The sequence below is a fragment of the Artemia sp. Qi Xiang Cuo genome, chromosome 3 (assembly GCF_049724085.1).
Source record: "Artemia sp. Qi Xiang Cuo chromosome 3, ASM4972408v1, whole genome shotgun sequence".
Lineage (NCBI taxonomy): Eukaryota > Metazoa > Arthropoda > Branchiopoda > Anostraca > Artemiidae > Artemia > Artemia sp. Qi Xiang Cuo.
The window spans coordinates 23,349,987-23,365,442 of record NC_142796.1 but is presented as its reverse complement, the minus strand read 5'-3'; the positions used below and the strand labels follow the sequence as shown (position 1 = coordinate 23,365,442).

Here is a 15,456-nt window from a genome sequence, read left to right as displayed (position 1 = left end):
CCAAGTCAATTAATGAAAAAAAAGAAGAAAAAAAGAATAGGTAACCAGCAAGAATAGGTAACCAGCAAGTCTACTCTACTGCAAGAGTAGAAACTGGCCCTACAAAAAGGGATCTCCAATGCCATCTAGTGTTTGGTGTTTCTTGCCAAAATTAGTTTAATCAGCATAACTAAAAAATTAGCGCAGTTATTAGTTTCTGATCTTAGTTTCTGAAAAATTTACAATTGCTAAGTTTGAAAAAATGTCAATAAGTCTAAGCGCTAGATGGCGTTGATGAATACTCGAGCCAGTTTCCACTTTTATAGCTGGTCTCAAAATAAATGCATACCAGGTCTCTAAATAAATGCAGGCCAAGATTGTAGACGTTTTCGACATTATTTTGCTGAACGTATACCCTATCCATGTACATAAGGATATCTCGAATCATAATCATTGATGTTTGATGATCGTTCCACGCCTGTATTAATGTTTGAAGAAAGTTCCCAGATGTTTGCTGATTTAAAGATGCAATAATATCTACTCTAACCTAAAAAGAGGACAAATATTAGTTTAAAATATAAAAAGAAGAAATAAATGACAAAATTCAAATTCTCTACCATGGCTCAGTTAGAATTTCCTTCAACTCACATATTTGTGTTGATCTCACGATTTTCCAATTCAGTATATACTACGACACAAGACATTTCTAATAGTAATATTTTCCCAGCTATTTTAGTCAATTACATAACTTTTAGTATTAATCCTTGTGCTAAAAAACAAAGTTTTAGTAAAACTTTAAAAAAGAATCAGAAAACTTCAAATTTTTCAGATTCCAATATTCTCCCTAAAAGGGCCTAATGTCCAACTCGGATGGAATTTATTGTACTTTCGTTAGCACAAAATTTTAATATACTTTATTTTGGATCTCAGAATAACAGAATCATTCCTACTTGGGATGAAACAAAAAAAACAGGTTTTTCCAACTGAAAGTAAGGATCAACATTAAAACTTAAAACAAACAGAAATTATTACGTATATGAAAGGGGTTGCCTCCTCCTCGAGACCTCGCTCTTTACACTATAGGGTTTTTAGTACTTTTGAAAAAAGCTTCTTATTGTTCCAATTAAACGAAACTTGGGTTCCAGAAGTCTTTCTTAAAGAATTGGGGCAAAATTCAAACTTTAGCGATGAAAGCGAGGTGTTGAGGAGGAGGCAACCCCCTTTATGTACGTAATAATTTTGTTCGTTTTAAGTTTTACTGTTGATCCTTACTTTCAGTTGAAAAAACTTTTTTTTTATTTAATTTCTGATCGTTTTTTAAATAATCCTAGGAAATCTAGCCCCACCTCTACGGAGAAATACCCCCCCCCCTCCACGGTTATATCCTCTAGACAATTCAATCCCGGTGGAAATTTACCCAGGCAATTACCTTTGGCAACTCCAAACAATGGGCAAATTCTATAACTTAAAGACATTTCCCCTGGGCTGTGGGGAGGGGGGGGGTCATTTTATATCCAAAGTAGTGAGCAAGATTTACTGGTAAGTTTTGAAACTTACTCTTACTGAATAAGTAACCGGTAACTTTGATAAGTTACCGCATAAGTGATAAGTTTGAAATACTTATGAATTTAAAGAAAAATATTCTCTCTTCTCTGACAGATTGATAAGAAAAAATATTATTTGTTGCATCATTTTATTTGTTTGGCTCCTGCTTTAAACGGGATAAAAAATTATAAAAAATTGCACTTTAGACTTCAGATAATTCTTTATAAGAGATAAGCGATACAGCTGCTGCTCCTCCTCATCATCTGTTGCATCTTAAAACGCAATGTCTGGCAGATCATCTTCCACCAGACCATCGCCACTATCGTGTGGCAGTGAACTATTAATAGAAAGACATGATGGCAGCGTGAAAATTCCTTCCAGCCTTTCAAGTCAATTTCCAGGCATTTTTGAAGTTGCATGGGGATGCTAACTTTTTTTCCTATTAAGAGACTGACGGACCATAAGAATTTTGTTCGCTATTTCATGCTTGATACGGTTTCTACGGCGGCTCTGTACTAGTCAATAACCTGACCAGAGTCTGTTGCAAGAGGCTATGGTAACACAAACTGTTGAGATTTTTACAGCCACTCCCGTAAGCACCAAATTCGCAAAAAAAAAAACAACAAAAAACAGCCCACCAACAAGATGCCGATTTGACATTTTTTTGCAGTCTCAAAGCACAATTATTTGGAAAATGGGCCACTTTTGGAGATGTAGCTACAGAGTTCTGTGTTCAAGACCCCGACAAAGTCAGCTTCATATCTTTCGTTAAATGAATCGCCACCCTTCCGAAATTGGTACAAAAATTTAGCAAGCTCATTGATTCGACTTACTGCATCCGTAAACTCATCCTGTGTCAGTGGTTTTGCACCAAAAAGCGGATCAAGTAGAATAGCTGCAGCCAGGGCGGGATTATATGCATATATTCTCCTATTTTCTAGGTACTTGTGGATTTTCCTTTCCTCGGTCTTTGAGACTGGCAAAAACAATACAGTCTTCTGGAAATACCACTGTAGAGAACTGAATTACGGGATGACATACGAAGCAAAAGCTCCCTCTCCTTCAAAGAAGTGGCAGCCAAGTGAAATTGGCTTCAAGAATTTCAGACAGGCTGTTAATTGATCAAGTTTCACATAATCAAAAAGCAGTTTTCTGATACCCTGAATACCCTCATTTATATAACACGTTCTATCGATTAACACAGACCATAAAGATTCCCACGACCCTTTCATGAAGCGCATAGATCGATAGAGAGATCCCAGCGAGTTTTGATAGGTAGTTCTGGACTGATAGTTTTGCCAAGAAGTGCAATCTGCTTTTCGTTAAGGACAACTTGAGCCATGCGAAGAGACCTAACAAATGTGATGACCTTAAAGATATTATTGACATACTGGTCTAAGCTTTTCATGGTATCTCGGACAAGTAGATTCAAAATGTAAGGGATACACCCGATGGTTTGAAGGTGAGGATATTTTTGCTACAAATAACGAGCTAGCAAACTTATTTACACTAGGATTATCAAGGCAAATGGCGTCAATCCTTATCGTTGCACTCCTGTCACCAGTCATAGCAGGGCACCAAACTTTAGCAACATGTTCCAGTTCATCAGCTACAAACTGCGCAGTGTGCTGCTTGTCGCCAGTTTCTACTTATAATACTTGATTCTGCTTAGTAATATTTGTCCATCCATCAGAAAAAAGAGTTTTGGCTGTTCTGCAGTTCTGAATTTCCAGTTTAATGTCAAGCGTGCTTTCACCAAAGCATTGACCCGGGTACTTGATTCGCACTTGGTGATCCAAATTTCCTTCGTAGATGGATTTGTAGCTCTTATCACTTTTGCAAAATATTCATTTTTGACCATAGCGAATGATATATTGCATGCATAAAATACATGAGCCCAAGCTTTGTCGCAGGCTTCCTGTTGTTCTATGATGACTGTTTGGATACACGTAAGTTTTGGTTGCTGCGCCATTTTGGTAATATAAAGAAGAGGAAGCAAACTTGAACGAACAAGGGGAGTCGGAACAAAAGACCCAGAAGTACTGGGAAGCGATTATGTTCCAGCCAAAGCTTTTGAAAGTATTGGAACTTGATTAGAGCCACCTTCGTCAGAACTGTTGGAATCAGCGCCGACATCTTCCGATTCTGTATCATTACCAATTTCACGCGACTCCTTCTTCATGCGCTTCTTTGTTGCAGCAACGAATTTCTTATGAATTGATTATTTCTGGACATCATAATATCCACGGATGTCAATTGGTGCCTTTTCCCATAGCGCAAGGTGATGCTTTTGGCGATAAGTATTTTTGACTAATGAACAACCGCAAAGCTTGAAGAAAGCTTTGGTAACGATTGCCATTAACAATTATTTCTTTATATAGATTAAAGAAATTTGGAATTAAAATTCAAATTTCGGTGATTTTGAATTAAAATCAAGTCGTTGCAGACATGAAGCCATACGCTAATTGTAGAAAAAGCCAAGACAGACAGTCCGAGTGTTGACAGTTGACAGGGTCTTGTTACCGTGGTATTTCTTAGGCTATAGATGACAATGTCTGGAAGGATGGGAAACAGTTTAATTTATATCCCATGGTAGATCCGACTAAGGTCAGAACTCATGATAACAACCGTGGAAATTTTTGCCGTGCAAATACTTCGAATATTTTTACGTTGAAAATCATGTAGGCCCTGGGATCATTCAAAATCGACACCTTAAAACCTTGACTTAGTTTCAACTATGTAGCAGAAACACTTTGCCTTTTTACATTTTGCTTGAATCTTAGCGCCAAAAGCCCATCACGTAGTTACATCTTAAGAAAACCTGACACCAATTTTATGTGTGTTAACTACTTAGGATTTTTACACTTTCAAATGAAATAGCCTACACAAAACCATTTTTTCTTGCGTTTTGTTACTTGACTAAGATTACCGAGTTACCAACTAAAGCTGCTCGTGAGCTTTAGTGGGCTCGTGAGCTCGTGAGCTTTGTGGACCCAGTAGTTCACATCCGACATTTTGATTGATCTAACGCCAAGACTGACGTAATGCATTTTCTGATTGGTTGCTAATAAATATTTTTTTGCAAAAGGCTAAAGTTCATACAATTTTAAAATCACGGAAGCCAAAATGATAAGATTTGCGGCTTTCGAGACTTCAAACCATCAGTGAAAATCCTTGTCAAAAAAAAAAAAAGAAAAGAAAATCGCTTCCACGCGTGTTTCGATGATTCTGCAAGATTTGGAGAGTTAAAAAATTGTCTTTAAACTATAACATATTTTATTCAAGTGCTATCCCATACAGTACTAGTCCCATAAAAGTTGAAAGCTACCTACAGGGAACTATTTTTGAAGAGATGCAATCGAATTCAGAAAAGGTAAATTAAATTAAATGAAAACCCAGCATCATCAAATCTTTGCAGAAGAAATGAAGCATTCCACCAGCCCCGTCTTTTCAACTATTGTTGGGGGGAGAATGGGTTAGGTAAAAGCACGGAAATGTTTTCGGCTTGCAGGGCTAAAACTGTCCCAAAAATTTAGCATCACGCTAGCTGTATTTTATTATTATCACAGTTCTGAGAGGGGGTCGAAAATGTGATCGTCACTGGATGCAAGAGCAATTTGTTTTGTTATATGAATAAAAGCTTAAGGTGAAATTACACATTGCGCCAAATATTACAGTTTTCCGAGTGGAGGTAATTACACGTTCTTTATCTGGATTTAACAATATTTCCAATAGTTTTCAATTTAAAAAGCATATCGATCATACAATGATTTAAAACAGACATTTTCAGAGCCTTGACTTCATTATCTGTGACTGAAAAAATTAAAATCTGTTGTTGAATAGGTAATCGTTCAGAAAAACGCAGCGCTTTGCGCATTACTAGACTTTTTTCTGGCTCGAATCGATGCACGGAACTGTGCAATTTATTCGAAACCGAATGGTTTTAACCCTCATGTAATCTTACCTTTAAGAAAAAGATGCAATAATTTTACATTCATAAAATACTAGAAACCAAACCTTCCTTTTTGATAGCTTAATTGGGTAGCCTTTATAGAAGAAAAACTTACGTAATAAAACTAAAAAAAAAACTTTTCTTAGGCTACCTTGCACCGAGCCCAGTAAAAGCCGGTAACAATAGCAGTTCAACAAATCAGAAATCAAATGTGCGTTTTTTTTTCTACCCGATACTAACGAATGCAATGAATCATGAACAGTATTTGATAAACATATGCAGTGATGAACGGATAGAGAGCATGTAAAACAACTAAAGACATAGAGGCAGACTTGGCTAAGATCGTAAAATAATATAAAAAGTTAAAACATTGGCAAAAGCCAGCACAAGTATCCATTTGAAAACCAAGAATCGAAAGAAAAGATTCAATTTGATTTTGTGAAAACTTCCTTATAACGACACTTCATCCAAAAATAATTAAGAATCTAGTGGAATGATGGGAAAGATTTATGTTGATGGGAAAAATACAGTATGAAGTAAACCAAAAATAGCAAAAGAAAATAAATTTAAACTTATGATTCGGCTTTCAAAACAATTCTCCTTCTTTCAATTTCAGAATCCAACTGAACGTTCCGTAAACAACTTTGTATAATTTTCGGCTAATCTTGTCAAGATTGTCTTGACCACGAATGATGTAAATCTAAGAATCTTATAGCATTCGGAATACTGCATTCGAAATGGTTTAATCTAAATTCAGGAAAATGATACTTTTGTGAACATATGAAAAACCGTCTATACTTAAATAGTATTGGTCTGTTTTTTATACAAAGTAACACAGGAGACGAAAATTAACGAACAAGAGAGTAAGGTATTGAAAAATTATGGTATGTAAAATAATATTTGCTAGGGACAGTCACTAGTGGTGGCACCGTGATTGGTTGATTTTTGGGAAATTCAGGGAGATTTTCGAGGACCATTTTTTTTTTCTTTTACTCAGGCAGGAAATGACAAAGAGGCCCAGACGCCGAAAGAGCGATATCAGCATAAACTCGAAGGGGTATGACTCATGCATTTAATCTGATGAATGAAAATTTTTTTACGATATATTTTAGTGAAGTGGTAGCGCTCTTAAGAATGGATTTGTTTCAATTGAGAACATTTTGTTCATCAAAAACTTAAAACTTACCCCTATACCACAATCAAATTCTAAATTATCCATTGATTCGTCACAAATTATAAGAATAATATTATCAATCTATAGATATTATATTACACTATAAAGTTAAATAATAGAAATTATTACAGATCATTTCACAAGTATTTTAAAGGCATCAATTTTTTATGTTTGAATCAAAGGCAAAAGTTTTGACAAAAAGTATCCTTTTAAAAAAAGTTAAAGTAAATAGAGAGTCACAAATGTAATTATTCTAAGACAATCTTTCTCCTTTCATACAATCTTGATTATCATCATGATTGTCTTTTTCGTTGACAAGTAAAAACCACACTGTTCAAACCACAAATGGTGCTCTATTAAAATTAATTAAAAAAAACTTTTTCCACAAAATAAGTACTTCAAAGAAAAGTAAAGAACTCCATTAAACAAAAAATGAGCAAAAATAAAATCAAATAATCTAACAGTCGTGAAACTACCACAAAATATAAATGTTTTTACTTTTCGTAACTTTAATAAATCAAATAATATTAACATTTTGATTACTAAATATCAGTATTTGTATATTAAACTGACAATGCACAATCATTTGTATTTTTTTCAGTAAAGTGCAAATTATGATCTGGCCTTGGGAAGGCAAAAGGATTTTGAGCCCAACTTATGTTAGTTTCTGCTCGTTTTGAGTTTGACTCGGTTATTTATTGTAATTTCTGTTCGTTTTGGATTTCATTTATTTATCGATGCTGATTTGTGGTAGTTTCACGATTGGTAGATTATTTGATTTTATTTTTGCTCATTTTTTGTTTAATGGAGTTCTTTACTTTTTTTTGAAAAACTTATTTTGTGGAAAAATATTTTTTAATTAATTTTAATAAAGCACCATTTGTGGTTTGAACAGTGTGGTTTTTATTTGTCAACGAAAAAGGCAATCATGATGATGATCAAGATTGTATGAAAGGAGAAAGATTGTCTTAGAATAATTACATTTGTGACTTTCAATTTAATTTTACTTTTTTTTAAAAGGATACTCAAAAACAAATTTCCTATCTGGAAATCAACTACGCTGACCAAAATGGCTATCTCAAAATTTTTATTGGATGTGTTTGGGGGAATAAGGGGCGTGGGGGGGGGCTAGTTGTCCTCCAATCACTTTCGACTATTAAAAAGGCCACTAGAACTTTCAATTTCCAATCGAATGAGCCCCTTTTGAAGTTTCTACGACGAACATTTCCATATGAAGTGCCCTGCTCTAAAGGAAAAAAATAATACATAGTACATTGTGCCAACATTGTTCTTATATGCCCTCAGGGCATAACTTAAAACCCTTGCCCCAAGGGTTGTGGGGGAGTGTCCTCCTCAAAAAGATATTTTCTATCTGGAAATCAACTACACTGAACAAAATGGCTATCTCCAAATTTTGATTGGATGTGTTTGGGGGAATGATGAGTGTGGGGTGGGGGTGGGGCTAGATGCCCTCTAATCACTTTCGACTATTAAAAAGGGCACTAGAACTCTCAATTTCCAATCGAATGAGCCCTTTTTGAAGTTTCTACAACGAACCCTTCCATACGACGTGCCCAGCTCTAAAGGAAAAACAAAATTATAAATAGTAGATTGTGCCAACATTATCCTTATATGACATCAGGGCATAACTTAAAACCCTTGCCCCGAGGGTTGTGGGGGAGTGTCCTCCTCAAAAACATATTTTCTATTTCAAAATCAACTACGTTGAACAAAATGGATATCTCAAAATTTTGATTGGATGCGTTTGGGGGAATGATTGGCGTGGGGGGGGGGCTAGTACGCCCTCCAATCACTGTCGACTATTAAAAAGGGCACTAGTCCTTTGAATTTCCAATCGAATGAGCCTTTTTTGAAGTTTTTACGGCAACACCTTCTTTAAAAACCTTATGTGACACCAGGGCATAACTTATAACCCTTGCCCTGAGGGCTCTGGGGGAGTGTCCTCCTCAAAAACATATTTTCTATCTGGTAATCAACTAGGCTTAACATAATAGCTATCTCAAAATTTTAATTGGATGTGTTTAGGGGAATGATGGGTGTGGGGGGGGCTTGTTGCCCCCCAATCACTTTCGACTATTAAAAAGGGTAGTAGCCCTTCAAATTTCCAATCGAATCAGCCTGTTTTGAAGTTTCTACGACAACACCTTCTATAAAAACCTTATTTGCCCCCAGGGCATAACTTACAACCCTTGTCCTGAGGGCTGTGGGGGAGTGTCCTCCTCAAAAACATAACTTCTATCTGGAAATCAACTACGCTGATCAAAATGGCTATCTCAAAATTTGGATTAGATGTGTTTGGGGGATTGATAGGCGTGGGGGAGGGGGGGGGGGGCTAGTTGCCCTCCAATCACTTTCGACTATTAAAAAAGGCACTAGCCACCCCAATTTCCAATCGAATGAGCCTTTTTCGAAGTTTCTACTACAACTCCTTCGATACGAAGTGCCTGTCGAAGAAAAAAAAAACATATTGTGGCCACATCGTTCTTTACTTAGGCAGCGCGCTAGCGCTGCCTATGATACAAATGACATTCTAGACTTTGAGAGGGGGGAGAGGAAGATAGCCCGCTCTAATTATTTTTAATTATTTAAAAATAATTTAATTACTTAATTATTTTTAATTATTTTGAAATTTAATTACTTTAAAATTTAATTATTCAAAAATTCTAATTATTTTTGAATTCTAGACAGGCTTTGCGGTCAATTTTCGTGGTTACGTTATGATGTTGAAAAAAAAAAAAAAAAAACTTTAAATAACGTTCTGGCCTTTAAAGATTTGAGGGGGCGGTTTCCCTACTCCTATTTGTGATAATTTATGTTCGCTTTTAGTTTGATTTGATTCTTCAGTTCAATTTCAACCCATTTTAATATTCATCTATAGCAAAATCTGTTATAGTTTATATACTCGTATTACATGATTGCTCGTCTTGGATTTTATTTATTCATTTATACTAATTTGTGTCCGTTTATATTTGAGTTATTATATGACTTAATTTATGCTCGCTTTAGTTTTTTGCATAGTTTTTCACTTTCCTTGAAACTATTATTTTTTTTCAAAACATTTTTTTTTCCAACTTATTTGAAAAAAGAAAGAAAAAAACTCAAAAGGTTTAGATTATAATCAAACAAATGCAAATACGCTTTGTAATTTAAAAAAAATTCATTTCGCTTTTGTGTATACTTTTCCTATAACTATATAATTCTGTGTAATCTTTTAGAACACTAGGTTGATAGTGTTCACACTGATAATTCTTGCACACTACGCCATAAAACCTTTCGTCTTAGCATAACTCAAGACTTTACATCACGTTATGTATGCAATGTTCGAAACTAAATTGGATTTTCTGGATGAGCAATTATGATAAATTTTGGAAATAATAAATAAACATTTCTTCGAAAGTCTTTCACACTTGATCATAGCTTGAATATCCATCCATTACAAATTTTAGTTTTTAAATTGTTTGCTTATGATGATTCTGATGGTTTTAAGGAATTTTACATTAGCATAGTGTGAAAGGTCGTTTTTTAATGCGAAATATTTTACTTAAAGCAAAAGAACTCATCTACTTAGTATATACAATTACGCGTGTAGTGTAAAAGCTGGTTGATTTCCCACGTATACTACGAAGCGTTCAAGGAAACATCCTTGGAAACGTTTTGTTAAGGAAACATCCTTTCAATTAATTCCTCGTCATTGAGTAATTACGCTTTTTAAAGGAGTGAGATGAACCAAAGCAGAACTGGTTGTAGGAGCAAGCTTTGATTGTTCCAAAATAAATGGTACTACACTCGGCAATTGGTTGCCTAACAAAACAACTATCTTAGTTGTTTTGTATAATAAAACATTTGACGCGCGATCTTACGATTTTACTCTCTTGTCTAAGCGGACCTAAGCCTATCGTTACTAAAAAAAAAGAAATAAAATAAAACAACCTCAGAAACACACGCTCGGTAGATAGTGTCATTCAGGCGCAGTAAAAACAACTTCAATAAACAATTTAAGTTATATATTTTTATAATACACATATATTTCTATAATATATATACATATATATATATATATATATATATATATATATATATATATATATATATATATATATATATATATATATATATATATATATACTATATATATATATACATATATATATATATATATATATATTTATAATACAAATACCGTCAATATTCATATTAACCCTTTCAGTCCCGAATTTTAAGAAAGTTGGTAGGATTGTTATTAATAGTCATTTCTGAGAAAGAAAAATGTGCTCTTTCTAGTGGTGTAACTTGCATCTTTACATCACCGCTTTATGGTGCAGAAAAAATATGTCCTCATATGTGGACGGTGAGAACTAAGGTTTGTAATTTTTCACAATTTCCAGCAGAATTATTTGCGAACAAAAGTATCATCTATTTATTTTCAATTACAAAACACTGACACTTAGCGTGTGTGAAAACTCACAAAAAATTCAAGGGACAAAACTTTTTCACATTTCACACACTTGATCCGCGACTTGCAAGTACACGACTCTAGCGAACAGCGTCCTGCGTTGGCGGCATTCGTCTTGGTAGGCCAGTGGCCAGTCAGTCCGTCATAGCGAATCTCCGGTGCAACAATGCAATTATACTTTCGTTTTCGTGTCTGAGAAACCGACGGTGACTGGGAAGGTCTCCCGCGAGGTCTAGCAGATGCTGCAAAACCAGTTTTCCCGGTGTTGATCAAAGTTCTTGCTACACTGGCCTTGAACTCGAATAGGCCAAGCTCTTTCAGCCCAGCGTCTAAATCGTGCTTTTCCATCCCTGCCTTTTGTGCCTTACGATACAGAATCCACGCATTTACAACTGCAACGTCAACGAAGTTCCAAAAGACCTTCATGTAGTATTTTTTCCCTCTCCGGTTATGGCGGTACAAAGCAATGAAATAGTCCATGAGATCGACACCTCCCATTGATTTGTTATATTCTTGAATGGCATATGGACGCCTCACTGGTACTTGCATTCGGTCTTTCTTCGACCACCTTTTGACTTCATCTTGAGGTTCGACACCAGCGTAGGTGGAAATGGTGTGGACGATCTTGTTATCAAACCAGCGCAAAATTGTGACATTGTTATTTGTGACGACAGAACTTGCTCCACGACCCTCAATCTTCAACTCTCTTTTTGGCTTCAGCTTTGAAGCTGCTTCTGCGATTCGATTCTGTCTGACTGTCTCAACGAGATGAATCTGATTTCCAGCGAGATACTCAGCTAGCGAAACTGAGGTGAAGAAGTTATCAGCATAGATTTTATAACCTCTTCCAGTCAATTTCTGGGAAAGACGAGCAACGACATCACCACCAACGCCTAATCCAAACGTTTCTTTCCCTACCGCAGCTCCTTCATACATTTTGAACTCGTGGATGTATCCTGAAGAACTAGCTATACCCCAACATTTGAAACCCCAAGGTTTGGGTTTGGATTTAATGTACTGCTTCATTTGGGAGCGACCTTTGAAGGGTATCATCATTTCGTCTATGCTGTGGTGTTCTTCGAGAGGACCATTTTGTAAGAATGTACTCTTCAAAACGTCAAGAACCGGTTTTACTTTGAAAAATTTATCATTTTCCCCACTCTGCGCTTCATTGAAATGAAGGTATTTGGAAATTTCGTCAAAACGATTGCGAGACATTGAATCAGCAACAATCGGAATCCGCATTGCTTCGTCAGATTTCCAGTACCACTTCAGGCGCGGGTATTTGAGGTAAGTGATTACTAGGTTTATCCCCAGGAAGAGCATCATTTCATGTACAGAAACGCTGAAACTGCTACCTTGTGAAACAGCATAGCGGGTAGATTCGAAATCAATTTTCTCGATCAAGGCATCTGGGAACAGTCTGAGGAAAAACTCTACTGGCTCCTTCAGCAATAGAATGTCTGGCAGCAATTCATCACGGTCTGCTTGGAAGGTCGGTCGCGCTCCTGCTAATGGATGGTCAGCAGCTCTCCAAACACTCTTTCACTTGCTTCCATTGTTAGAACTTACAGCTGGGGTCTCAGAAATATGAGCACTTGCAGATCCATAAATAACATCCTCAATAACAGCAGCGACTGTATCGCTTTCACTTGCACCGTCGAATTCACAGTCGAGTTCCGTTTCTTGATCGTCAAGCAGCTCGTAGAAGGTTTCCGCATTTCCTGGAAAGTCAGATGGATCCCATGTGGGATCGCTGTCATCTTCTTCGCTTGAAAGATCAGTAACATCAAGATCGTCAAAGACGACAAGGCAATCTGCAGCACTGAGTTTTTTTCGTCTTTCCATTGCTGAAAGAAACACTATGCCGATTATTCACAGATTTCGGATTTCCGAGATGATGCGTATCGTGACGTAACACCTTTAAGTATGCATTCCCTTCTTAGACCACACTGCCGTTCTATCACAAGCCAATAAAATTCCAAATGGGGATAAATCCATTTATTTAGACAGTGGAAAAAAAATTTTTTGACAGTGTTTTTTTCACTGTCTAAATAAATGGATTTATCCCCATTTGGAAATTTATTCGTTTGTGATAGAACGGCAGTGTGGTCTAAGAAGGGAATGCCTACTTAACGGTGTTACGTCACGATACGTCGTACATATGGGGAAATAAGACCTACCAAGTACACAACTATAAACTCAACATTTCTTTTGCAATTAGAAGACATAGAAGACTTTGCCATCTTTATTACAAATTTATTTTACGTTTGGGCCATATTAAAGAAGAAAATTTACATCGAGACTTTGAATGAACTCTGTCAGTGACTTTTCTCTGAAAATAATCCAGTGAATAAGCCGGAAGTTAATTATTTTGAGAATGACCTGAAAAGTTACTTTTTTTTGTATATAAATATGCTAGTTTCAGTTATATTATTTTAGTAATTCTACTGATGACGATTGCTGTATATGAAATCGAAATATCTGGACTTTTGTACCTGTTTTTTTCACTGTCTAAATAAATGGATTTATCCCCATTTGGAAATTTATTCCTTCGAGATGATGCGATCCCATGGATACGATTGTACTTGTTTTTCCGGTCTTACCGTGCATGGAACTCTGAATTTCCCATTGTCCACAAACAAGGACATATGCTTATCGAATACCTTGGTGCCCTCTAGCAACAGAAATCGTAAAAACAACAAGAGACCCCTAGATGTCCCTTTGACATTCACTACTACAGTGTCATGGGTCCAACTACCCTTGTATCCCAGCGTCCGCAAACGGGGACAAAACGCACTGGCGATGTGCTGATAACCCAGAGTTGCAAAGATGATGTAACAGTTGTCTAAGGAAAGTTTAATGACATAATGTTCTACAGCAAAAATCCCAGACTTCCAAATCCAGCCCTTATCAGAGTAAAAAAATTTATAAAAGGAAGAATTCTGACCTATCTGATGTTTGACCTACCTGAGACTTTCTATCGGGCTAGAACGCATTGCTTACCTTAGATGGCGATACTGTGTACAGGTGAAATACTTGAAAGACACTTCTCTAACAGATGGCATGTCAGTGATTTCATTATATTTTCACTGTGCTTTGGGATGAAAGATTAAAGATTTGTCCTCAATTGTGATCGGTGGGAACGAAAGGGTTAATTCCTGACTTATTTAGTTACAAATAACTTTCAATATTATCTTCCATATAGAAAAACACTTGGGCATGACCAATTCATTCATGGAAAGAATATTGGATTATAAATCTTAAACAAATGCAGAGAGAAACAGATTTGCAAAAGGTGATGAAATAAACAACATAACAGATTATGAAAGAGATTAGCAATGAGTGCTAACACGAGACATTGCCTAATACAAAAAAATAAATACAAACTAAGCTTGATATGCTTAACTTCTGTGTTTAATTACTGTTTAATATATTACTAATATGTTTAATTGCTCATATGTTTAATTACAGATATGTTTTACTGATAATTACCGATCAGTAAATAATTAATGATTTTGTTAACTGAAATGTTTTACTGATATTCACTGATCAGAAAGTAACTATTGATATGTTTAATTGTCGATATGTTTTTATTGATTAAAAAATAACTACCAATATGGTTACAGATCAGATAATAATTACTAAAATGCTTTTAGCTGATCAGTGCATAACTACTGGTATATATAGTTACCGAAATGTTTAATGATATTTTTTCCCTGATTGTTACTGATCAGTGAATAATTCCCGATGTTTTCACTTATAATTACTGATTAGTAAAATAATTATGGACATGTTTACTTACTAAACTTAATTTCAATGGAGACAGAGAGGAAATGAGAGTTAACTTTCCAATAATACCGTGGTGAAAAAGGTAAGAAAAACTAAAACTCTCCTGATTGGTTGTCTTATTTGAAATTGTTAGCCAGTAAAAAGAAAGAAGAGTCCAAGATTTTAAGCTAGCTGTTTCTCTGTGGTATAAGAATGTATTTATTCTTTTCATTTACAATGTTTAAGGATGAGACTTCACAGAAAATTGGGCAGCAAATTCAAAAAATTACCTTTGCTTCTAAGTGATGAGTCACAACTTCTCTTAGTCCATTATAAAGTCTTTCGCCGTGTTTATGCAATACCATATTATACGCATTTCGATATAGCTCTTCAAAGCTCAATCCCGAATTGTTCTTTTTCTGAATTTCTTGTATGGCGTTTTTTAAAACATTCCAAATGTTATCAACATATTTCTCATCCATATTGATCTAAAAAAAAGTCACAACTTACATACATTTGGGGAAAATATTATTGTTTCCCATTCAGCTAAAAATGTGCTTC

The 15,456-nt window shown here is 35.5% G+C and overlaps 1 protein-coding gene across 1 annotated transcript in view; it reads right to left on the bottom strand.

The window, feature by feature from the left end:
- The window catches only part of Cul3 (cullin 3), a 200,815-nt gene that overhangs the window by 143,608 nt on the left and 41,751 nt on the right, over positions 1–15,456 (bottom strand). Inside the window, exons 3-4 of the mRNA XM_089086847.1 lie at positions 15,186–15,383; positions 329–526 (exon numbers count right to left, since the gene is read on the bottom strand). Of these exons, the coding sequence (XP_088942973.1) occupies positions 329–526; positions 15,186–15,383 (396 nt within the window). The remainder of the gene's footprint in view (positions 1–328; positions 527–15,185; positions 15,384–15,456) is intronic.